The sequence below is a fragment of the Hyla sarda genome, chromosome 3 (genome assembly GCF_029499605.1).
Source record: "Hyla sarda isolate aHylSar1 chromosome 3, aHylSar1.hap1, whole genome shotgun sequence".
NCBI lineage: Eukaryota > Metazoa > Chordata > Amphibia > Anura > Hylidae > Hyla > Hyla sarda.
The window spans coordinates 180,524,174-180,551,560 of record NC_079191.1 but is presented as its reverse complement, the minus strand read 5'-3'; the positions used below and the strand labels follow the sequence as shown (position 1 = coordinate 180,551,560).

Genomic DNA, 27,387 nt, shown 5'->3' with positions numbered 1-27,387 from the left:
CTCCCGAGTATGGAAATACCCCATATGTGGCAGCGAGAGAGCGCCATGAGCATTTGAGGCCCATTTTGGGATTTGCATCCATCACCAAAATATCTTACAGCAGTGTTTCCCAAACAGGGTGCCTCCAGCTGCTGCAAAACTCCCAGCATGTCTGGACAGTCAGTGGCTGTCCGGCAATACTGGGACTGTGTAAGGGTATATGTGTAGTTTTACTTTTTATTTTGTGTAGTGTATCGTAGTGTAGGGTTTTTAGGGTACATTCACACGGCGGGGGTTTACAATAAGTGTCTCACAGAGTTTGAGCTGCGGCGGAAAATTTGCCACATCTCAAACTTGCCGCAGAAAACTTGCTGTAAACCCCCTCCCGTGTGAATGTACCCTGGGGGGGGGGGGGATGGCCGCTCCGATCACTGCCCAGCAGGGCAGTGATTGGTCGTCATTCCGACAGATCAATCACGTGATCGTGAGGTGCCACCTCACTCCTGCTGGGTAAGGGTGAATAGGACTGTCTTCCCTTTTTTCCCTTGTCACCCCTTTTTTTCCGGGTCACCAGAGACCCGATTGACCCGGAATTGCTGCAAATCACAAGTCTGAATTGACCAGCGATTTGCGGCAAATCTCCTACATGGGGGAGGGGGGGTCCCAGGAGCCCCCAAGGTGTTTGCACAGGGTGCCTGCTGATAGATATCAGCAGTCATCCCAGTCCGGTATCACTGGCGTATCACTGGCCGTAGCGATGTCCTGCCCTGGCAGGTGATAGGCTGAGAGCACTGTCATGTAAGAAGCCGGCCAGAGCTCCTATATAACTATACTGCCAACCTAATGTGGGGGAACATGCTGCCAACCTAATGTGGGGGGGGGGGAAACTATACTGCCAACCTAATGTGGGGGGAACTATACTCCCTACCTAATGTGGGGGGAACTATACTGCCAACCTAATGTGGGGGGAACTATACTGCCAACCTAATGTGGGGGGGAACTATACTGCCAACCTAATGTGGGGGGAACTATACTGCCAACCTAATGTGGGGGGAACTATACTGCCAACCTAATGTGGGGGGAACTATACTGCCAACCTAATGTGGGGGGAACTATACTGCCAACCTAATGTGGGGGGGAACTATACTGCCAACCTAATGTGGGGGGGAACTATACTGCCAACCTAATGTGGGGGGGAACTATACTGCCAACCTAATGTGGGGGGAACTATACTGCCAACCTAATGTGGGGGGAACTATACTGCCAACCTAATGTGGGGGGAACTATACTGCCAACCTAATGTGGGGGGAACTATACTGCCAACCTAATGTGGGGGGAACTATACTGCCAACCTAATGTGGGGGGAACTATACTGCCAACCTAATGTGGGGGGAACTATACTGCCAACCTAATGTGGGGGGAACTATACTGCCAACCTAATGTGGGGGGAACTATACTGCCAACCTAATGTGGGGGGGAACTATACTGCCAACCTAATGTGGGGGGGGAACTATACTGCCAACCTAATGTGGGGGGGAACTATACTGCCAACCTAATGTGGGGGGGAACTATACTGCCAACCTAATGTGGGAGGAACTATACTGCCAACCTAATGTGGGGGGAACTATACTGCCAACCTAATATGGGGGGAACTATACTGCCAACCTAATGTGGGGGGGAACTACAAGGTACTGTACATTGCGGTAGGAGGGGTAGTCTTATATGGCGAGTATATCCCAAACTCTATATTTTAACTGTAAAAGTTGGGGGTTGTCTTATACACCCAGTCGTCTTATACGCCGGCATATACGGTATGTGGGGGGGGGGGGGGGAGGGGTCCTACAGATACAACCGGCCCTTTGAGGGTGACCAAACTGCTGATGTGGCCCCCGATGAATTTGAGTTTGACACCCCTGATTTACGCTTTCGAAATAACAGAAAACAAATAAATGGTGTCTGCAAAAGTTTGGGCACCCTGCAGAGTGAATATCTTGTACTGCCCCCTTTGGCAAGTATCAAAGCTTGTAAATGCTTTTTGTAGCCAGCCAAGAGTCTTTGAATTCTTGTTTGAGGTATATTTGCCCATTCTTCCTTACAAAAGTCTTCTAGTTCTTTGAGATTTCTGGGCTGTCTGTCACGCACTGCTCTTCAGTTTACGCCTATTGATTTAATCCCCCTTGGATTTTAAGGTGTGTTTAGAAACATTATCCATTTGTAGAAGCCATCCTCTCCTTAACTTCAGCTTTTTCACAGATGGCATCAAGTTGGCATCCAAAATTTGCTGACATTTTATTGAATCCATTTTCCCTTCTACGTGTGAGATGTTCCCTGTGCCACTGGCTGCAATACAACCCCAAAGCATGATTGATCCACCCCAATTCTTAACAGTTGAACAGAGGTTTTTTTTTTATTAAATTCTGTTCCCCTTCTCCAAACGTACCTTTGCTCATTCCGGCCAAAAAGTTAAATTTTAACCTCATCGGTCCACAGAACTTGTTTCCAAATCAGGATTGTCTATATGTTCAAATGCTGATTTTTGTGGTGAGGACGTAGAAGAGGTTTTCTTCTGATGACTCTTCCATGAAGACCATATTTGTACTAGTAACTCTTTATAGTGGAATAGTGTACCACAACTCCAGTGTCTGCCAGATCTTTCTGGAGGGATTGTGCAGTCAAATGTGGGTTATGAATTGTTTTTCTCACAATCCTGCAATCTGTTCTGGCTGATATTTTTCTTGGTCTTCTAGATCTTGCTTTGACTTCCACTGTTCCTGATGACTGCCATTTCTTAATTACATTCCGAACAGAGGATATTGACAACTGAAAACATTTTGCTATCTTCTAATAGCCTTCTCCAGCTTTGTGAGCATCAACTATTTTCAGTTTCAGATATCTAGACAACTGCTTAGAAGAACCCATGGTGCTGATTGTTGGGCCAAGGTCAGATGAGTCTGGACATTTAAAACCTTTGAGATTGACATCACCTGGTCTTCCCAGATGATGATTGAGAACAATCCATGACACTGGCAGGTCTCAGCTTTGCAAAGGGGGCAGTGCATGCTATAAATTCTGCAGGGTGCTTAAACTTTTGCAGACACCATTTTTTTTGTTTTCTGTTATTTTGAAAGTGTAAATGATGGAAATAAAATCTAACTTTTGTTGACATATTATAGGAATATTTTATCTGTAATATGATGCCTTTTGGAGATTTTTCCATCTTTCCTTGGCTTCTTTATGCACATTAATACAAATTTTTATCTGGGGTGCCCAAACTTTTGATCCCCACTGTAGTTAGTGAAAACCTGATCCAGAGTGCTCCAACAAGACGATGACAGTAAGCACACAGCCAAAACTACACGAGTGACCTAGGGGGACAACTGAATGGGGGACATTTATCACTGGGTTTATACCACTTTAATGTTCTAAATGTCCCAGCAAATTTTGCGCAATTTTTTTGCGCAATTTTCAGTAGAACATCTTTAAAAAATTTTTTTGCACAAAGTCTACTTTTTTGCGCAAAACCTACACCATCTAATAGAACACGTAAAATGTGTCTATGCCAGAGCACAAAGCTTAAACTTAGCTCTGAAGCTCACTGGTTTCTATAATTGTGCAGAATTTCTCAAGACCTGTGCACCTTTTTGGTAAATTTTGAGGAACTGTTTAAAAAATACATAAGCAAACAGGGGTAAAATCTCTACTACCTCCCACCAACATTGATGTATGTCCCCCAAGTCCTTGGGTGGCCCAGCCAGAGCCCTAAATTGTAACCAAACATCTCTGGCGAGATCTGAAAATGGCTGTCCACAGTCGGCTCCTAACCTGACAGAGCTTAAGTGGATCTGCAGAGAAGATTGGCAGAAGATCCCCAAATCCAGATGTGCAAACCCAAAAAGACTGGAGGCTGTAATCGCTGCCAACTAAGTACTGAGTAAGGGGTATAAAAACTTATGTCCATGCTAAATTTTCCACTTTAATGATTGTGCAGACATTTCCATATTATGGAGTACTGAGTGGAGATTAATGGGAGAAATTTTGTTGATTTTTTTTTTGCCCACAGCTGCAACAGAAAATCATCCTGCCGGTTTTTGCTTTTTCCACCCAGGCTATACAACTTAAATTCTTAAACCCTTAGACAAAAACAGGGCCTGGGCTCGCTTCATAGCTGCCATGCCACAAATAACGAACATCAGCTATAACACTGATGTGCAGCATTTAACCCTTTAGATGCCGTAATCAATGACCATGGCATCTATAAGCTGAAAATGCATGTCCAAAAATGGTGGCCAAAGGGCTTCTGCTTATTTTGCTGTAGATTTTATGGTAAAATTAGAGAAGTTATTACAAAGTACAATTTTCCACTTAATACAAGCCCTCATATGGCCCCGAAGATGTAAAATTTAAATTTGGATTTTATTCATTGGATTTTAATCATTAGTATAAAAAGGGTTAACCAACATAAGATGACTTTAGTTCTTACCTGCCTGACAGTAATGGACAAGGACAATGGACAAGCGTGGTCCGAACGCCGCGCGGCTTCCGCCAGTGACGCCGCCCGGAAGCCGCGCGGCGTTCGGACCACGCTCATGCGCCATTGGAGGGCATGTAGCATAAAGGGCCATCAGTTCCTCACTCCCATGAGCCTCTTGAGAAAGGGATTTGCCCGAAACACGTGTCGAGGTGGCAGGAGTGTTTGGGGACGTATTCAGCATGTTACCGACAGGTACAGTACTTGATATGTATATTGTATAACAGCATGCTGATAGGAACACTGCATATATCATCTATACTTATGAATCAGGTTCCCCACATCCTGCCTTTTGTGTGTGTGTGGGGGGGCATTTTCAGGGAGGGTATTTTTTATGGGTTTTTTCTACCTGTTGTTATTGATTTGTGATTAATAAAGTGATGTTGGTTACATAATTTTTCTGGGCTTATTTTTTGTAGGTTACATATATATGAATTTGACCTGGAAAACATAAGTTAAGTGTTAACTACACAATGCCATCACTTGATACTTTTAAAAACTCTATCTGATTGCAAGATTGTGTAAAACGTCAGAAATACCGGACTTATCTGTTGTTCTAGCACAAATTTGCAACTCTTGTGTGATGGAGAGGGCGATGGTGGCTAGACTGGGCAACAAAGTAACTCATTCTCATAGATGATTTGTGTGGGCACAATATGCCAAATCGTGATTTCTATAGGATACAGTACCTCTTTTTCATTTTACTTGACACATCTGTATTCTTATTATATATGTGTTTTGCCCTGACATATTTGGTTCCACTTAAAGTGACATATGTGAACCATGTTTTAAATTTGCTTGGTAATAGCCACCATACGTGTTCTCTTTCTATACTTTATTGTATTGCTTGAAAAAAGGCCACAAAGAGCTGGGCTGAAATGTTGCACAAATCCTTGAATAAAATATTTTTGTTAAAATAGCTTGGAGTGCTTCCATTCTTTTACTACATATTGTAAATTTTGATTGCAATATTTTAATTACATCATTCCTCTTCATACAAATTCATAGCTTTAATATTGTCCCGGATGACAGTTTATCAATAATGTGTGAACATGTGACTTGACAGCTTTCCTTGACTTGACTTTGACTTGACTTTGTACAGCTGACTATACACATTATTATTCATTGTATAGTGCTATTACCTGACAGTCTGATTGGGCATGTTGGATTTTGGCATGCACACTCATTTGTTTCCCTAAGGCTTCATGTCTCTCTCTCTATTAAATAATCATGCACACCTGGATTGGTTTGGATGTACCGTAAATGCAGAAATTAAGATTAAAAGAAAAAACAAATATTTCCCACATTAATCATTTTATTAGTCAATAAATTAGTCAACTAAACTTAATACAAATATAATATATTCAGTTTTTAACTTATTCCTGAAATTTGCCATATGTGTACGGCACAGTGGGCGGTGGCCACAGAATATAATGCAGTGTTTCCCAACCAGGGTGCCTCCAGCTGTTGCAAAACTACAACTCTCAGCATGCCTGGACAGCCGAAGGCTGTCCAGGCATGCTGGGAGTTGTAGTTTTGCAGCAGCTGGAGGCACCCTGGTTGGGAAAAATTCATCTAATGACATGGTGCTGTAATCTGTACTAATCACACCCTCCATCATCAGCAGTCACTATGATTGGAAGATGTAGTGTCAAAATAGCTAATAAAACAAAAAAAATGTAAACTGTTCTTTGACTAGGTACAAAAGGATTTTAGTGGAAGAACCACTTAAAAATTATGCCAACACATAGACATATGACAAATGTGAATTAGTAGCTATTTTGAGTGTCCCATGTCCACGCCTGTTTGAAAGGAGCATTAGATGGACAGGTCTGCTGCCATTTTATTCCACTATATGGGCCGAAACAAGTTAGTGGAAATACCATAATAGTGCAATATTACTCATCAGTTTAAGATAACTGCAAGTATGAGTAGCAATACATGTGTTTACAGAAGTAAAGAAATTTAAGATTTACACATCTTGTGCTTTTCTATGGAATTTATGTTAAGATCACAGCAGATTAACAAAAATTATTCATTCCAATATGAATAGGAGTTAACAGGAATGTGCCCAAAGGTTTCAATCATTACAGAGCTTGCTTCCTAGCTGTTTATATATGTTCTTTCCTTTAAGTGTAACACTAGGGCTCCATGGCGTTGAGCTGCACTCAAGGTAAAATTATAGGACTAACACAGCCTTAATGTTTCACTATGACAATGCATCCGTCACAAATAACTACACCACGTACCAGGTCATTTTTCCGTAGAAAAAAAAACCACAGACGTTGTTTGCTATTTTAACATGAACTACAGCTGATGTCACAAGCCCGCGCCTAAAGTTACACTGAGAGCAATGTTAACCAGAATAAGGAACAGTTCACACTTCAAGATGATTCGGCTTCTGATGCAGCAGGATCTACCAGGTACTTGTATGATAGCATGACCATTACCTGCCAAAAAAAACACAAAACACGAGCTTTATAGCTTTATTTGTTTCATCATAGCCATTTTCTAAATGGTTCTCTCTGCTCTGTATTCTGATTCAGGTATAGTAAAATGTCACATTATATTGCAGCTTTGATGCATTTAGTGTTTCAAAGTGCTGCATTACCAGGATTTTAAGGGTAGGGTCACACGCTGCGCATACGCAGTGTTTTTCAAGCTGTGAGAAATCTGTCTGGCAGCAAGAAATAAGCTGCCTATGCGCTAGGAGCAGACATGCAGGGCTTTCCTGCAGACCTGTGTGTGCAGTGAGGTTCACTGACATAACTGATGCGCGGCCCGCCTCCAAACCTCACTGCACACACAGGGCTGTAACCAGGAAAGCCCTTTGGGAAATTCTCTGTGTATGTGATGCTAGCAGACACACTGTCCGGCAGATTTCTTGCAGCATCAAATATGCTGCATATGTGCTGTGTGTGACCCTGACCTGACATTAGTTCACCTACATCTGACATGGAATCAAAGTATTTAGTTTGAAATACCGTTGTGTAACAGACCAGAGAGGACTTATCTGATATTTTACATACTGCATGGTTAGGGAAAGGTCTGTATGCAAACAATTATATATATAATAAAAAAATAATAATACTATAAAATTGTTAATTATAATAAAGAGAAAAGAAAAACATGACACTAGGCTTGTTCACTGCAACAATATAACAGACAATACTTCTGTTTCTTACACTGATCAGAAGAAGCAGACCCATCATAGTTCCGAGCATAATATACAGATTTTGTGTTAAACCTGCTGCCCACAATGGTCCAAGGATTGTAGCCAACCCACCGACTGATCGCCGTAGCCCATGATTGAACCCTATAAAATTATGACATAAAAAAATTAAAGTTTTTATTAGCTCAATTGTCGATTATCTATAGGTACAAACATTGCAGGACTGTTCTGAAGTGAAAACTATTGGGGTGATTCATCAAAAACTGTGCAGAAGAAAAGTTGACCAGTTGCCAATAGTAACCAGATTGCATCTTTCATTTTTGAAAAGGCCACTGAAAAGTAAAAAGAAGAGATCTGATTGTTGCTATGGGCAACTGGTCAACTTTTCTGCTGCACAGGTTTTGATAAATCTATGTGCTAATATCTCCCCCTCCCCCCCCATTTTGGACTACAAAACCTCCAGAAAATAATGGGATCACAAAAAGATGTTCATCCCGCTTCTTTACATCACAGCACATATACAAGTCACAGAAATGACACACAATGTTGGGGCTGGGGAGCTAGGTTCTATCCATACCGGAAGGCCCCAGTCAGTGACTGAAAAATCAAAGCCAGCTCCACAAACACGAGGCCGAGCTCTTCCTCTGTGTCTCAGTACAGAAGTGACATCATCAGACGCTGGAGCGAACAGGAAAACAGAAAACACTGTGCGGGAGGGGAGGGAACTATCTACTACGGTCCTGCTTAGCTAATATGGAAGGCTATCTACTACCAACAAGCTATAATTGAGACTAACTACCAAGCTAATAGGGAGGGGGGGGGGGCTGCCTACATAGCTTACATGAGGGTTTTCATATAGGGGAGAGCTAGCTGGGGGGGGGGGGGATTTACTTTTACATTTATTAGGTTTTGTTTTTCTTAATATATACTAAAAAAAAGCTCTTACCCTAACAAAAACTGAAAACACCCCCTTTTTCCCCATAAAAAATAAAATCACAAAAAACACAAACATGTGACGTAACATTTAAAAAAAAAGTATCGGTAATTGGTATAGGCGAGTATCATTAACATTTAAAAAAATGTCAGAACTTGCACTCTGTCTTTAAAAATGGTATCAGAAAATCCCTAGTTCAAAACACAAAAAAGTGCAAATCTTTCCATTACAGTTTTTCTTTGTATCACTTCCCCTGCTGGTTTTACTGACCAAAATACTAACTAAAGTAATGACGAAAGTACTGTGTGTGAACCAAACCTGAAAATATTTATTAAAATCCGCTTTATTAATATTTTAAAAACTTACACACTTTACAAATAAAAGATTTTTTACATTACAGCCTCAGGTCTTCTTGGGTATGATTACACAAGGTTTGCATAACTGGATTTGGGGATTTTCTTCCATTCTTCTGTGCAAATGCTCTTAAGCTCTGTCAAGTTCAATGGGGACACTTGGAGGACAGCCATTATCAGGTCTCTCCAGAGATATTCAACACAAGGCCACTCACGGACATTTGCACAAGGTCATTAAAGGACTTTCCCAGATCTGTGCTTCTACGCAATCCTGTCTCTGAGCTCTATAGGTAGTTCTGCACTCTCCTCTCATTCGTTTTTGCTCAGACAGGCATTGTCAACTATGAGGCCCAGTGGGGTTGCCAGGGGGGTGTGGACCGCAACGGGTGACACCCGCAAATGGGGGTTACACCACCAAGCGGGAGGTAATCCCGCAATGGTGTCACCCCATTCGCCCTTCAATGCCTCCATACAGCTGTGTTTCCCAAGTAGTGTGTATCCAGCTTTTCCAAAAAACTACAACTACCAGCATGCATAGACAGTCAAAGGATGTAGGCACCCTGCTTGAGAAACACTGCCATACACTGAGCGATCTCAGCCAGGCTGGCAGGTTAAACAGGTAGAAGTATAAATACTGTGCCCTGACCCCTGCCATTCCTCAATACCCCCCCCCCTTTACTGTAATTTGTAACTCTGTACTGTGACATCACTGTGCATTATCCTTGTACTGTGACATCACCTTGTACATTATCTCTGTACTGTGAAATCACCGTGTGTATTATCTCTGTACTGTGACATTAGTGTGTACTATCCCTGTACTGTGACATTAGTGTGTACTATCCCTGTACTGTGACATTAGTGTGTACTATCCCTGTACTGTGACATCACTGTGTGTATTAGCCCTGTACTGTGACATCACTGTGTGTACTATCCCTGTACTGTGACATCACCGTGTACATTATCCCTGTAACATGATACCACTGTGTGTGTTATCCCTGTACCGTGACATCACTGTCAGAGGTATGCTGTATATTATAAGGAATTTCTGGGGTGGTACCGTTTTTGGGCAATATGTTGTGCACTATATTGCAAGGTTATATTCATAGAGCACAGTGTGTGGTGGTATTATATTCAGAGAGCAAAGTGTATGGTAGTATATACAGAGGAAACAGTGTGAGGTAGAATTACAGAGGAAACAGTGTGTGAGTGGTAGTATTATATTAAGAAAGCGCAGTGTGTGGTTGTATTAAATACAGAGGATACAGTGAGTGGTAGTATTATATTCAGAGGGCACAGTGTGTGGTATTATATTCAGAGAGTACAGTGTGTGGCAGTATTATATTTAGCATGTACAGTGTGCGTCAGTATTAAGAGTGTGTGTCAGTATTATATTCAGACAGTACAGTGTGTGGCAGTATTATATTCAGAGGGTACAGTGTGTGGCAACATTATATTAATTATCCTTTTCAAAGAGAGGATCAGAATGTACTCTGTACTCAGTTCTGTACTGAGCTGTACTCAGTTCTGCAGTTATGATGGCTAAAACAACAATTCCCCGCATAACCATACCATTGCTTAGGTCATACTGGAAGCTGTATTCTTACACGTAAAAACTTCTTTAGTGCTTTTTTCTTACTTGGAAATTTGTATATTTGACTATTATACTGGAAATAATTCTCTGCAACGTGCTACACTGCTGGCAACCGTCGCAACAGGCAAAAAATTACTTTTGGGGGGGAAGGGGGGTTATGGAATGACACCATTTTCTACCGCCCCAGGTTACACCAACCCACGCCACTGATGAGGCCTATACAGGGCTGTGTCGTTTCAAGCAACTAAATTTACCACAGGTGACTAACAGGGTGTGGAAACATCTCAAAATTGATCAAAAGAAAAGAGGCCCAGAGTTAAAAGTATCATAGCAAAACTGTCTGAATACTTATGTCTATGAAAAAATTGTTCTGGTTCCTATAATAAATTTGCAAACATTTCTAAAACTCAGTTTTCACTTTGCAAATATAGGGCATTGGATGCAGAATGTTGAGGGAAACTTTTACACCAAGGCCATGTTCACATGTTGGAATTTCAGTGCTTCATTCCACATTGGAATTCGGCACAGAGATTCCGCTTATTCCCATTGAATTCAACAGGATGCTGCTGCACTGTGCACATGGCGGAATTTCCGTGCAAGATGTTTCCGGAATGGAAATTCTGTTGAAACACGTTCATTCTTTCTGCACGGAATGCATTCCTGTGCAGTCCTATTGCCAGTGCCCGCAGTTTGCGGAATGTCCCACATTCCGTTGTGTGAACACAGCCTAACAAGACCAATCTATGAAGTCTTTTACCAGCAATATTCAGGACGAAAAAAATCTGCTGCTTAAATCTTGGTGCCAGATACCTCAGGACCCCTTCAGAGGTTGTGGAATCCATGCCTAAATAAGACAGACAAGTGTATTCTAGTCTAGGGCTACACACAAATACAAAAAAAAAAAAAAGAATTACGCACATATAAATATATACACACATACATAATGAAAGTAGAAGCGGCACTCAAATATTCAATAAATCGTGGGTTTTTCACACATCTGTGCTTTTCTGCACAGATGTGTGAATAAACCCACGATATATTGAATATTTTGGAGTGACGCTTCTACTTTCATTAGATATTACTTGGGAACCAGTCTATTCCTGAAGCTGAGCACCCAGATGGATCTGGAATCCTTTGCACGGTGCTCCCCTTTATTTTTACTGCTATAATATCTATCTATCTATAGATGAGAGAGAGAGAGAGAGAAAAAAACAATGGCACAGCACTCCAGAATGCAAAAAATGTAAAATGTATTCCTTCATGTCAAAACAAGCGACGTTTCAGCTCCTCAATAGAGCTTTTTTCAAGATGCTTGAAAGAAAGCTCCATTGAGGAGCTGAAATGTCGCTTGTTTTGACATGAAGGAATACGTTTCACGTTTTTTTACATTCTGGAGTGCTGTGCCATTGTTCTTCTATTATGTGGACTTTGATCGAGTTGAGGCGCTGGCGCCGGACATTTAATGGTGAAGAAGTGCTGCATTGTTCTTGAATTACTACATCTATATCTATCTATATATATCTCTCTATATCTATCTATATATGTCTCTCTATATATATCTATCTATATATGTCTCTCTATATCTCTCTATATATATCTCTCTCTATCTCTATCTATCTATCTATCTATATATATATATATATACACACACACACATACTTATACATATATATATATATATATATATATATATATATATATATATATATATATGCAAAATCAAAAAAATTAGCAGTATCTTTTAATACCTTTTTTATTTGGCTAACAAATCCATAGATGAACAAACAAAACCTTGATAAGAAGAGGTAATGAATCTAAGAAGGGACATGCGAGCCTTATCAGAACATTACGTTTCAAAGTCCCAAATGCTATTCCATCACCACTGATATCTACACACTGCTTTAGTATGACATCACATTTATACCATTCACATAATGTATTTCTTAATGATTTACAGTCATTCCACCATAAAATGTTAATATTTTCCTTGGCTCATCCACATTACCATTTAGATACCACACGGATATTTTCCTAATATGGGTTTAGTTTGTTCTGTTTAAATATCAAACACTAATCTCACTCGTGACAATGAAGTCCATAAAGTGCAAAGATTACTTACAATTACTCATGCATAAAAGTTACTCCAGTAATTTTTACTTTTTTTTTTTTTCGCCCAGGCTGTCAGGATAAAAATAATAACCATTAACTTACCTTCCGCCGCTCCCCTAATGCAGCCAATATCACCCATCCCGTCTTCCGGCTTTTAGTGCCCTACACCTAACACTGCATATCAGTTAACTGCTGGCCACAGCGATGTCCCACACAGGGGATTAAAATAGGTTTCCCTATGCTTTGCTTTTACCTACATTTTGCTTATGTTACAACAGTTCTAAACTGTCTGGTTTTCCAGAGCTCAAATCCACCACATTTTAGGTGAAAACCTTAATAAATATGTTGGGGACAGCCCCTTTATTTCAGTGACACATTTCTCCTTTCCTAGGGTGGTCACACCCCTTTATTTCTTTTTTTTAAGGGAAAAATTGAGTGATGGTCGGGGTTTTTTTTTTTTGGGTGCCAATTTTAGCCTAATTTCAGCCGCAAAACCCCACAAAAAACATTGGAAAAACATTAGTAAATAAACTCCACTGCTGTTCTATGGGAAGACTTGCTTGCATTATTCTACCTACTGTATGCGTATTGTGTACATGAACATTCATTACCTGCACATACACCACAAAAAAAACAACTAAGAAGTTGAACTTATAAAAGAAAGGAAAGCTTTATTTAACACATTAAAGTCCTGGTGCCCGCATCAAAGGGAACCTGTCACATTAAAATGCAGTTCAATCTGCAGGCATCAGGAAGAGCTGAGACAATTGATATTTCGTTTTGTGTGGAAAAGGTCCAGGATAACTCATTTATTCATGTAAACCTCTGCTCATTCTGAGATAAATATGTGGGCAGTGCTAACCAATGATTGACAGCTCACTCTATATTCACATGTCTACACAGATAGCTGTCAATCACTGAGTAGGACCACCCACATGGCAACTGTGGGAGGTTAGCTCAGTAGAGATGGGCAAATGGCAGCAAAACAGAAGTCTGAGATAGTGACACAGTTCAAATGCAAGGCTTCTCTCGCAGTTTATTGTTCAAAGACAAAATACAGCCATATTCACAAAACCTGCATGTCCAGCACTAACTTAGCACTTTTAACGAGCCCACACTATACCAATGGCTTACTACCAGCCACTCGACATAACAAACTTTAAAATATGTTACCTCACACAATTGGCAATTGTCAAAAAGTCCACTTCTGAGGCTGCCGCCTCAAAACATTATAAAATTAACGTTCATCTTTGCCTTTCTAGAAGATTAACTTTGAGTTAATTTTAACACCAAATGACCAGCTATCTCAGCACCTGTGCTGATCTGGGCTACTGCGCAACACTGAACCGGCAGAAAGCAGAATAGAGTCCCCACTGCCAGTTCTGTCACTTATTCCATAAAGCTCCAGGCCCGAAAATAGGACTGTATTTCCCATAACTCACCCAGCTTTGCTTGGATATGTGCTTCCTGAAATCTGGTGTATTCATATGAGCAAACATTTACATGAATCAATGACAAATAACCCTGGAACCTTTTTCCAAAAAACTATAAAACCATTTAGCTCCTCCTGCTCTATAACAGGATGACTGTAGATAGGACTGCAGGTTCCTCTTTTTTCTAGATTTTTGAGGACAGTCCCTGCGCACAAGGAATTGGCCCTTCTCCAACTGATATTGCCAGGTTATATAGTGTATTTGGTTTTTTTCCATGAATCTGTTCCTATATGAAGCTCTGAGTGGCACTTCTTCAACATACTGTGAGGTATGCTGAAACTGAGGTGTATATTCTTCATTGTTAGAGTGCAAGAATAACTTACCTTGAGTTTTTTCAGCCGTTACTTTTGAGAATAAAGACACCTGTGATACTGAAACAAAGGGCAGTCCAAGTACTTGTAGAAAAACGCCAACCACAAACTCGGCCAGCAGAAAACCGTAACTCCCTGAAATAAATAGAAACAAAACAGATGTGAGTAATTATTAAAAATTGATGAGAGAGAAACTCCAAAAGCAGAGTTAACAAATCTAAACCAATGCTGCATTAAATTATTACCAGTGCAAGTCTACAGCAGTAGTGCAAAGATGAATCCTTTGCACTACTGCTCACTAGTTAGAACCATTGCTTCTTAGCACTGGGTTTTCGGTTGGTTTATCAGGGACAACATCTACAAAGAATATATGCCCCAAGTTTGCGTCCCCTAGTTTGCGTCCCCTAGTTTGCGTCCGAGATAAGGATTAACACAGCAGGCTTTTAATTTTTGTATTTTCATTTTTTCCTTCTCGCCTTCATGTAAATTGCATAAAATAAAATTGTCATTGCAACCAGAAAATTATAATTTTGGAGTTTAAATTAAAAATAAATAAATAATAATTTGGGGTTTTGTTTTAACACAGTGCAGTTTACAGTAAAACTGACATGTCTTAATTATGTAGGTCAGTCCAATTCCAACGATACCCATTTACATGGCTGCTGTATTATTTGACAACAAAAAGAAAAAGGGTTTTTTTTTTTGACAGAAGAAATATGCTGATGACCTACAACCTTTTTCTTTTTCTGTCTTTAAAAGGGGTACTCCACCCCTAGACATCTTATACCCTATCCAAAGGATAGGGGATACAATGTCTGATTGCGGAGGTCCTGCCGCCGGGGACCCCCACGATCTCCGTGCTGCACCCGGCGTTCGTTTAGATCTTCGGGTTCAGAGCCGGAGGCTCGATTACCCCTTTAACCTTTTGAGGACCAAGGGACGTATTTGTCCCATAGTTTTAATTGCCTGTATCAGGCAATTAAAAACATGGGACAAGTACGTCCCTTGGTCCTCAAAGGGTTAAGGCTGTTTGAAGGCTACGTGATCTATAGCTTTTGGCGATGAGATTTTTTGATTATTTTATATTTAGATAAAAATATATACACACACACATACAACGTGACAAAAAAAATAGCATTGTGTGTTTTTCACCATGCGGGTTCAGTAACAGATTTTATTAGGGGTTAATGGCAGAAATCAGAGAGATCGCTGATGTCATTAGCTGTGAGTGTCGGTTGCTGATTGCAGCCATCACTTACAATCTATGAAGCGAGTGCAGCTTGTACGCTCGCTTCATAGACTATCTGGACTGCAGCACGGTAAATTTAAAGCACACAAGTCGAAATGGCAGTGATGGGGATTAATGGTGCTAAAAAAATACTTTGGAGCTATACATGCAAAGAATGATAAACACATAGTACATGACTTTAGCTGTTGAGTTAAAAGATTAGCAATAAATGTTGCTTTTAAATCTTGTTGTACTGCAGCTCAGCTGCATTGAACTAAATGAGCTGTGATATCACACATTGGTGTCATTTTTGGTAAAAGTGGTCAAATGTTTCTGATCTTGAACAAGCCATTCTGGCCTGGAACCCTGAACTGTGTTCCAAGCCTTTTTGCTTATTTGCTGCCTAAATGAAAAATTACTCTTTATAAAGAAAACTCCATTTTGCTCAGGTGGAGTCTATGCAACTCCTACACCTAGCTGGCTGTCCTGCTGAATTTTACATGGATCCAACAGAACATTGCTTCTGGGTGTGTCTGCTTTTTCAACTCACCCATTCTGTACCCTCAGCATAAGAGACAGCAGAAGGGAGAGGGAGGAGGTTTTACACAGCAGGTCAAAGTGGTGAGAAAGAGGAATCTAAGTTAACAATGCAGTTTGAAGGAGGAAGGATCACACAGATTGTGTACAAATGGTCAGTGAAAGGAGAACTCAAAGCTAATTCTTCAGGGAAGAGGAAGAATCACATAATTCTCAACATCAGCACAGCACAAAGTAGAACAGGTTCCTCAAGAAAAATTATAGGAATGAAGCTGTGCTGGTACATGAGAGCTAGCAATGTCAACAACACTCTTGACAGACATATCAAACATCCAGCATGTAGAGATAAACCCATCTGATTTTCTTTCCCTAGAGGCCTGTAATACACGTAGACTGAATAAAGCATACATACTATCAAAAGCAATACAACTTAAAACGTAACCAGTTAACCTTTGGGTTTTGCCAAGAATAGGAGGCACCAAATGCAGGATATGTTACTGATAAAAAGTCCAAACACCAGGATGATGCGGTCTGAACAGCAGCGACTAAGGACACGAACCACAAGGAAACCAATCAACATCTGTGGACACAGAGATACCCCATTAACATTACAACTAATTTGATTTAGATTATAGAATCAGTTCTGTAGGCAGGTTATTAATAAAGAATATAACTACAAATGTATAGACTTTAAACTTAACATTTTTAAACAAAAGTACAATAGGAAAAAAAAAAAGGAGCAAAACTCCTTCAAAAGGAAAAGTGGTATATGGCTACCACAGGCTATGGCACAATAAGAGATGAAGAGCTCTTCTGTCTTTGGAAATATGGTTCTTTAATACAATATATTCAGTCCATTCACCTTTCTATCCATCCTATTGGAAGCAATGCATATGAAGAGAGAAGGAGTGGGAAATTGAAATGCTCCCATCTGTTCAGCCAATGCTGTTAGCAGAATACAGAAGACTGCAAAACAACAGAAGTTTTTTTTTAGATGACTATCTTTCCATTCTCCATTCAAACACAGGAGGTGACACTGGGCAATCTGCTCTTCTTGGTCACAAAAATTACCTCCTACTGTGAACAATATTGAATGATTTGAGTAACTTTCTAAAAATAAGATGCTTTGTAATTCCTCTTTCAAAAGGTACATTTTTAAAAAGGGAATTTGCCACCTAGAATCTGCTCTATAACTGGTGGTTCGGTTCTGTAGTACTGGTAACAACGCAAGTAAAGCTACCTGTAATCAGATTGTCTGTGCCATAAATACTGCCTGTCCGAAGAGTCATAGATTCACGTTAGTGACCCGGGCTACAACAACTCTCCCCGCTCGCTTCAACTGCCTTCTCTTAAGATTGACAGCCAGGGAAACCAGAAAATTTTGCAGAAAATCCATATGGTATGCAGTCATTATTCTGAGAATCCTGGCTGGTGGAAGAAAGTGGGGAAAGATGTTGCAGTCTGGAGCATGTCAATGCTTATACATGCCTCTGACTCTTTAGACTGGCAGATAAAATATTTTTTTCAGTATTGGAGTCACGGAAATGCTAATTCCAGGTACCATTACGCTCATAGGTATCAGTGCTATATATGACAGTGTTAGTAGTTATATAGCGGATTTCAAAGTGAAAGATCCCTTTGAATATAAATATATTGTACGTGTGTTCATAGTTCAACCCCATTTCATACTTTAGGCTTGGTAAAATAACTACCTACAGTAAATAATTGTTACTTTGAGCAATCGCAAGACCACGTATTTTACAGCCCAACCCCATGAACCATAAGCAGTAGGTATAGTAGCAGTCATAAACTACAAATATGCTGATTTCATGCTGACACGAGACATGCTGAGATATATATGAAGACATGCTATTGTGAAATCATGTTTAAACGTGCCCAACCCCTACAGCCTTGTTCTAACTTGAAGGCACACTAAAAAGCTCTGTATATATCATCAGCATCATGTGAGCCGCATGGTAATAAAGCATTATGGGCAAAAGAGCTGGACTATGTCCCCTGACACTAGATAAAGAAAATCATTCTTTATCCCAGAATGGAAAATAAATTAATAGGACATAAATTATTTTTAATTCTCAATGGAAATGAGTCAGTTTCCCAGGATCAATTGAAAATGTACATGTCATCAGTATCTTGCTGCACAGTGGACACTTCCTGTGGAAAAAGTTTTATATTTTTTTAATAAAAGAACTACAGATAAACATAGCTCACTATAAAATTGGGTTCTCTTTAACACAATTCTCCCCATTAATAATAACTTTTAATACCTTTAGTTTTCAGATACATCAAGATTTTGCTTCAAAGTAGTGTTCTCATTTCAGAAAGTCATCCCCTACCCACAGGATAGGGGATCACTATCAGATCGGTAGGGTTCTAACCTCTAGGACTCCCACCAACTCAGAAAACGCAACAAAATTATGCCCTTGAAGTGTGCACCATGCATGTGTTGCAAACATTCCCTTCATTTTCTATGGGGCTTTTAATCATTGTCAAGCACTAAGCTTGGCAACACTCAGACTCCCCATAGAGTATAAATGGAGCACTGGCTGTGCATGATACTGTTGTTCTTTCATTCGGAGAGCATTTGTCCTACATTTTTGTGAACAATTGGTGTTTAAGCTGGTCAGAATAACCCTTTATATTTCTGTAAACAGGAAACAGCCCCCAAAAGAAAATAGCTATGTAATGTAATAACTACATTTCTACTGCTCACACCAATTTTCTAAGAGCCCAAAGTATATATCCATATAACATACCTCAATCCCACAGAAAAAGTACAGCAGTGAGTTTTGCAGATCCTCAAATCCAAGATATGTCTGAGCTAGAGGTGTCACTAAGGTCTAAAACAAGAATATGGAAGCAAATTAGACTATATTTGCCCCAGTTGTGTTACTGGAATATTAGTTTCACACTCACCTCCAGTGCTGTCTGATTAAAGAATGTAACAAACTGAGCAGTCAAAAGCACCACAATCTCCTCCTTTATCAGCCCTATAAGAAGCAATATGAGATTGAAAGAGTGTGAACATAAGAAAATTCTATAAATCAGACTTGAATGAACAGTATGTTGAAATGGATGTATTTCTGGATGTGCACTGGTCATGGAAATTAGCTAGCTGTGCTAGAGTTGTCTGAATGCTATGTTTAAAGGTTGTGGCCAGACTGGTTCATTGTGTGTTTTGTTTCTCAAAAAAATAATAATAATAATAATAATTTAATGGGATTTTTAAACAATCTCTCCACATTTTGCACAAAAAATGGCCAGACTAATTTTGTGACTATGCTTCTCCAACGTCAACACTGACTTTAGCTTATGTTCACACATACTGGATTTGCTGCAAGAAAATTCTGCACATAATCCACAGAAATTCACAGGGAAATCCAGGTCATCATGTAAAATAGAAACCATGGCATTCCGACACCATAACTTTCAAGTCGTTCATCACTGTTCTTCTGACTGCAGACCTGATGTGTAGACATGTGACAGCTGTAGCAGTCATGTGTTGACTTGATAAGTCACTATTAGTGGTTGATAAAGAAGAGCCAAGGAAGTATCACCGCAACAATGCCAGGGGATTAGCAAGGTAAAAAACCTAAAATGTACTAAAATCGTCATTTTACACACAGGTCTTAACTTATAGTCTACTGGAATAAGATGCACCACTTGTTTTAAGAGGCAAGCCTCTTAATAATTTTGGCACATGCTCCACACTCTCAGTGTGCCAGACTTCGAAATCTGCTCCAGCTAATAGCTGGAGTAAATTTCAGACTTAACTTACACCAATATGTGGCGGAAGTTATGTTAAATTCACTGAGCAGAGGAAGGTCTGCCCTCTTCCCCCTACCAAGCCCTATGCTGCCTTGTACAAACAAAAAAAATAAAAAAAGGTCAGATGCGGGGAATGAGTAGCGTGCTGATGCTTGTTCCTTGTCCTATAAATAGCGATCACAGCAGGTCTCAGGAGTAAGTCCTAGTGCACCTGTGTGAGCAACATGTCAAAAGTTTTTACTATTGACAGTAAGGCTGCGTTCACACTATGAGCATTTATCCGTTATTAAACGTCCGTTTTCTGTGTAAAAAAGTGATTTTTGTCTTACGTAAAATCCTTTTCTCGGAGGATCCATTGGGGGACACAGACCTTGGGTATATGCTGTTGTTGCTAGGAGACTTGACACTATGGAAACCAAAAAGTCGGCTCCTCCCAGCAGGATATACTGCCTACAGAGCCTGAGGTAATCAGTTTAGTCACCAAGCAGTAGGAGATGACCGAGAGGTAGAGAACCAAGACCAGTCCGAGGCAACCAGAACAAAAAATAACTGAACACATCCTCGGACAGGTAACCAAACACAGGAACACCAAAGAAATGGCAGGAGCTGTGTCCCCCAATGGATCCTCCGAGAAAAGGATTTTACGGTAAGACAAAAATCACTTTTTCTCTATCGGCTCCATTGGGGGACACAGACTTTGGGACGTACCAAAGCCGTCCCTTGGGTGGGTAAGGAATCAGTCAGGTGAACGGCTGGACCACCGTCGCCTGCAATGCCTTACGGCCCAGAGTAGCATCAGCTGATGCAAAAGTATGAATCTGGTATAACCTTGTGAAAGAGAGCAAAGACGGCCACGTGGCCGCTGTACAGAAATGCAAGGCTGAAGCCACGAAATGAAAGGCCCAGGATGCCCCGAAAAACGGGCGGAATGAGCCAAAACCCGGAAAGGGGAATCTTCCCCTTGCAGCAGTAAGCAGACCGGATCCACCGAAAAATGGTGGCCGTAGAAGCAGGTCGTCTTGTAAGATGACCTTCCGGAAAAACAAAAAAAGGAGTCACACTGCCGAAAGGAAGTGACAGAGATAAGTCCGAACAGCACGCTCCACAACCAGTTTGTGGAGCAAACTCCCTGGGATGAGAAGGAGCTGGACAAAAAAAGACTGCAGGACGATGTCCTCATTGAGATGAAAAAGTCGAAACCATCTCAGGTAAAAAAGGATGGACCTGGACGGAAAACAACTTGTCCTGGTATACAACCAGGAAGGCAGAACGGTATGAGAAAACTGCCAGCTCTGGCATAATAAGGAATGCCACCTTCCAGGGAAGGAGGCAAAGAGGAATGTACCTGAGAGGTTCAAAAGGAGCGCCTTGCAGGGCACCTAAGACAAAGAGTAAGTCCCAAGGGGGAGAAGGGGACCGAGAAGGAGGGGCAGTGTGTGCCACTCCCTGAAGCAGGTCTGGACATGAGAACTGAACGCCAAAGGACTTTGAAAAGGAATGAAAAGGGCCGAACTTTGACCCTAAGGGGAGCTGAGAGCCAACCCTGGCTGGAAAGGGAAAAGGGGTCAGGGGAAGAAAAACCACGACCAGAGAAAAAAGGCTTAGATTCACACCAATGAAAATAAGACCGCCAGGTATGGTGGTAAATCTTCGCAGAGGAAGGCTTGCAAGCCCTCAGCATGGTGCAAACCACTTGGGAAGAGAAACCACGGTCTCAACCTCCACGCCGTCAAAAGCCGAGACGGTAAATAGGGGTGGCACAGGGGACCTAAGATAGGAGGTCTGGGCGAGAGGGAAGGCACAGCGGTAAGTCGTTAGGAGCCTGACCGCGACGACGTACCACGCCCGCCGGAATCAGTCTGGGCCACGAAAATGGCGGGAACGCCCTCTGCTGTGCTCCCTCATGACTCTGGAATGAGAGGAAGGGGAGGAAACAGATAAGGTAGGGCCAGGCCCGACTAAGAAACAGATAAGGTAGGGCAAAGCCCGACCAGGAGAGAGGAACGTTGCAGTTGTGGCGGGACAAGTAGAGGTCCACGCCTAGAGCGCCCTAGAGGTTGCAGGTCACTGCAAACACCTCCGGATGTAGGGACCACTCGCCTTGGATGGCTGAGGGCCAGCTGAGACAGACCACCTACCAGTTGAGTATGTCCGGAATGAAGATAGCTGAGATGGTAGGAAACTTGAGTTCCGCCCAGAAGGGAATTTCCCGAAGAAGCAAGCTAAGATAGAATTGCCCTAGTCCCAGCATGTTGATGGGGAGAAGGGCTTCTGGGGGGGGGGGGGGGGACCAAGGCCCCAGACCGGTCGGTCCTTGAAAACACCTCCCCAGTCCAACAGGAAGGGGCAGGAAGGAGCGCCCCTGAAAGACAGGGGGAAACGAAGCCACCATAGAAGGGACCGACAAGACTGTCGAGAGAGAACGATCTTGCAGTTGAGAGACAAAGGGGACCTGTCCTACCGGAAGAGAATCCCCAGTTGAAGAGGTCGGTGATGAAACGGGGCGACTGGCATGGCCTCCACAGCTGCCAGCAACCGACCCAGGACAGTATGCAAAAGCAAATGGAAACCGGAGCAGGATGCCGAAGTTATCTGACTCCTGACGAGAGTCAGCCGAATGTCCCGCAGAGTCAAAAATGGGCCAATGCCGCGTCGAACTGGAGCCCCGGGGGAGAGGTTGAACTTGTCACGATTAACCATCCAACCAAAAAGAAAACAAGGGTTGGAGGTTGAGACTGAGACTCCCCAGAGTCTGAGCCCTGGTTGGAGCTCTGATCAGGGGGTCGTCCAAGAAAGGAATCAGTGAAACAACTCTTGTCCGTAACAGGGCTATCACAGGCGTCAGGTCCTTGGTAAGGACCCGCGGAGTAGTGGTCAGACCGAAAGGGAGAGCCACAATAGAAAATGGCCGTCCAGAACTGCAAAGCGGAAGTACCGCTGATGGCCGGGAAATATTGAAATGTGGAGGCAGGCATCCTTGATGTCCACAGAGGGAAGAAAAACTCCCCTTGAACCATGGACTCCAACACCAAACGGAGAGACTCCTTTTGGAATGGGAAGCAGAAGATGCTGGTGGAGATGCTCGAGAACCAAGTTTGGGCGAACAGCAGTGCCCGTCTTGGGGACCACAAAGAGGTTGGAATAAAAAAAAAAAAAACTTGAAAATGTTCCCCTGAAGGAACAGGGACGATTACTCTCTGGATGAAAGGGAACTGGAACGCGCCCCGAAATGCCTCCGCTAGAGAGGAGTATCGGGGGGTCCGGGAATAAAAAAGCAGTCCCATGGAAGGGAGGAAAAGTCGTCGGGTGGAGGAGACCCCTCAGGTCGAGGTAGGCCTACGGGTGCCTGCTGGGGCTGTCAAACAGCCGGAACGGTTAGCCGACCTCCGGGATGGATGGGTCAGGAAGGAGGGAGCCCTCTCCCCATGAAGGCACCTGGCTGGACTTTTGTTGGTACCAAAGGTCCGCAGGACCGGAAAGAGGAGTTCCGATGGAAAGTGTTTCTGCGAGCCTTATCCAGAAGTATACGGAACTCTTTCCGCCCGTCTCCTCACTTCTTGAAGGCTGTGTCCGCATTCCAGGCTATAAGCCACATGGAGCGAAGGAGAGCTACCAGGTAGCCTGTGGCAAAGGCAGCACAGCGGCTGCGCATGGAAGCAGAACCCAGAAAATCTCCGGCATAGAAGCCTCGGAGAGCTAGACTAGTTAAATCCCCTGGAGCGACCCTGGCAAAGTTGGAAGACCATACTGAAAGGGCATCTGACACCCAAACAACAACAAAAAACGTGGTCTCAAATGGCTGGAGGTGCTCAACCCCAAATGCAGTTGTGCATATATACTGGGGGAGCAGATCCTGCCCTTGTAGTCCGTTGCTAGGGGCGATCCCCAGCATAAAAATGCATACAATGGAGGATGCCTGCAGTGGACTACAAGTGCCACAATACAAGCGCCTTGAACATTTTCCAGGCAGCATTAGGGTTGCACCTGTGAGGCCATGCACCTATATCAGCCAACTTGGGTGGGGCTTGTAGCCTCTCTCCCCCCTTCCATTGTATGTGTGCTTAGTCACGCTGGAGGGAACTGGGAGCAGGCTACATGTCGACCTAGTGCTGCTGTAATTGCCCACTGGCCCCTGGTTTTTGCTTATTACGCACAGGTAGGTTAGCGTTAGGTCCCGTGCCATCTGAGAAACCTTGGCGTTGGTGTGCGGGCTCTGGTGTGTCCTTAATATAAGGATACACTGGCGAATGTCTCAATTTTAACATCAGTGTTGAGGGATTAGCCAATGTCATTGTATACATCTACCACAGTAGTGCACCCACATTTCTGTATTGTATTCTAATTGTTACACATCCACACCGTTTATCTGGTGTAGGATTCTATTGTGGCACTTGTAGTCCACTGCAGGCATCCTCCATTGTATGCATTTTTATGCTGGGGATCGCCCCTAGCAACGGACTACAAGGGCAGGATCTGCTCCCCCAGTATATATGCACAACTGCATTTGGGGTTGAGCACCTCCAGCCATTTGAGACCACGTTTTTTGTTGTTGTTTGTAAATTTATACGTGGAGGTGTGTAAACTCCATATGTTAATGCGCCTTGAACATTTTCCAGGCAGCATTAGGGTTGCACCTGTGAGGCCATGCACCTATATCAGCCAACTTGGGTGGGGCTTGTAGCCTCTCTCCCCCCTTCCATTGTATGTGTGCTTAGTCACGCTGGAGGGAACTGGGAGCAGGCTACATGTCGACCTAGTGCTGCTGTAATTGCCCACTGGCCCCTGGTTTTTGCTTATTACGCACAGGTAGGTTAGCGTTAGGTCCCGTGCCATCTGAGAAACCTTGGCGTTGGTGTGCGGGCTCTGGTGTGTCCTTAATATAAGGATACACTGGCGAATGTCTCAATTTTAACATCAGTGTTGAGGGATTAGCCAATGTCATTGTATACATCTACCACAGTAGTGCACCCACATTTCTGTATTGTATTCTAATTGTTACACATCCACACCGTTTATCTGGTGTAGGATTCTATTGTGGCACTTGTAGTCCACTGCAGGCATCCTCCATTGTATGCATTTTTATGCTGGGGATCGCCCCTAGCAACGGACTACAAGGGCAGGATCTGCTCCCCCAGTATATATGCACAACTGCATTTGGGGTTGAGCACCTCCAGCCATTTGAGACCACGTTTTTTGTTGTTGTTTGTAAATTTATACGTGGAGGTGTGTAAACTCCATATGTTAATGCGCCTTGAACATTTTCCAGGCAGCATTAGGGTTGCACCTGTGAGGCCATGCACCTATATCAGCCAACTTGGGTGGGGCTTGTAGCCTCTCTCCCCCCTTCCATTGTATGTGTGCTTAGTCACGCTGGAGGGAACTGGGAGCAGGCTACATGTCGACCTAGTGCTGCTGTAATTGCCCACTGGCCCCTGGTTTTTGCTTATTACGCACAGGTAGGTTAGCGTTAGGTCCCGTGCCATCTGAGAAACCTTGGCGTTGGTGTGCGGGCTCTGGTGTGTCCTTAATATAAGGATACACTGGCGAATGTCTCAATTTTAACATCAGTGTTGAGGGATTAGCCAATGTCATTGTATACATCTACCACAGTAGTGCACCCACATTTCTGTATTGTATTCTAATTGTTACACATCCACACCGTTTATCTGGTGTAGGATTCTATTGTGGCACTTGTAGTCCACTGCAGGCATCCTCCATTGTATGCATTTTTATGCTGGGGATCGCCCCTAGCAACGGACTACAAGGGCAGGATCTGCTCCCCCAGTATATATGCACAACTGCATTTGGGGTTGAGCACCTCCAGCCATTTGAGACCACGTTTTTTGTTGTTGTTTGTAAATTTATACGTGGAGGTGTGTAAACTCCATATGTTAATGCGCCTTGAACATTTTCCAGGCAGCATTAGGGTTGCACCTGTGAGGCCATGCACCTATATCAGCCAACTTGGGTGGGGCTTGTAGCCTCTCTCCCCCCTTCCATTGTATGTGTGCTTAGTCACGCTGGAGGGAACTGGGAGCAGGCTACATGTCGACCTAGTGCTGCTGTAATTGCCCACTGGCCCCTGGTTTTTGCTTATTACGCACAGGTAGGTTAGCGTTAGGTCCCGTGCCATCTGAGAAACCTTGGCGTTGGTGTGCGGGCTCTGGTGTGTCCTTAATATAAGGATACACTGGCGAATGTCTCAATTTTAACATCAGTGTTGAGGGATTAGCCAATGTCATTGTATACATCTACCACAGTAGTGCACCCACATTTCTGTATTGCATCTGACACCCAGGCAGAAGCAAAAGCAGGAAGAAAGGAAGAACCTGCTGTCTCAAAAGCAAATTTTGCCATGGTCTCCACCTTTTTGTCCGCTGGATACTGGAAGGCAGCCGCAAAAGCCAACGGCAAGACAGTCGCCTTAGAAAGGCGGGAGACCGGTAGGTCCACAGTTGGAGAGGAGGTCCACCGAACAATGAGGTCCTTTGCGAAAGGATACCGTGCTTGAACCTTCTTCGTTTTCTGAAACTTTTAATCAGGGTGCCTTCAGGCAGATTCCAGCATGGCGTCAAATTCAGCGAGAGAGCTGAAAGTCTTGGGTGCCGGTCGGGTACAAAGAAAGGAGACTTCAGGAGACACGTCTGAAGTTCCTGGGTCCTTTAGCTGGAAGGTGTCTCTTATGGCCGAAACCAATGAGTACACCACATCAGGCATATCCGTGCAGCCCTCTGAGTCGGAGGCCGAATCAGAAACCTCATCCACAAGTTCTCCAGGTGAATGAGAACGAGATGAGGCAGCCCTGGAAGAGGTCGGGCACAATGAAAGGCAACTTCTGGAGCCACTTCCGAAGTTCCTGGGTCCTCTAGATGAAAGGTGTCTCTTATGGGCGAAAACAATGAGTTCACCGTGTCGGCAGAATCCGAGCGGTCCTCTGAGACGGAGGCCGATTTGGAAACCTCATCCACAAGCTCTCCAGGTGAATGAGAACGCGTTGAGGCGGCCCTAGATGAGGAAGAGACTGACCCGGTACGTGGCTCTGGAGAGCCAGAGCGGTGACTGCGGGAGCGTCCTCTGGAAGAGGGACGCTTGTGATAAGCTGAGGTAGCGGGGCGAGACCTATGATGGGAACGCCCGTACCTGTCCAAAGACCCCAGGGATGATTCAAAGGAAACACCCCTATTACACTTGCGAGAAGCGTAGGAAGAAGGGGAGCGAGTCCCCCCAGAGGGCCGACGGAGGTAGGACCTCTCCAAGGCAGTCACCACAGAACGGGAGACCTGCGCCAAGTCAGATATAGACTGTGAGAGGGAAGAAACCCAGGCTGGAGGGAAGGCCGAACCCACCGGGTCTGTAGAACATCCCG

General features: G+C 43.1%; 1 protein-coding gene across 1 annotated transcript in view; it reads right to left on the bottom strand.

Annotated features, from left to right (window-relative positions):
- Nucleotides 1-6,037: 6,037 nt before the first annotated feature.
- LOC130361944 (major facilitator superfamily domain-containing protein 8-like) overlaps nt 6,038-27,387 on the bottom strand; it is an 81,648-nt gene continuing 60,298 nt past the window's right edge. The window contains exons 8-13 of the mRNA XM_056565668.1: nt 19,170-19,243; nt 19,010-19,093; nt 16,686-16,815; nt 14,483-14,605; nt 7,693-7,823; nt 6,038-6,957 (exon numbers count right to left, since the gene is read on the bottom strand). Coding sequence (XP_056421643.1) covers nt 6,892-6,957; nt 7,693-7,823; nt 14,483-14,605; nt 16,686-16,815; nt 19,010-19,093; nt 19,170-19,243 — 608 coding nt within the window. The 3' untranslated portion in view covers nt 6,038-6,891. The remainder of the gene's footprint in view (nt 6,958-7,692; nt 7,824-14,482; nt 14,606-16,685; nt 16,816-19,009; nt 19,094-19,169; nt 19,244-27,387) is intronic.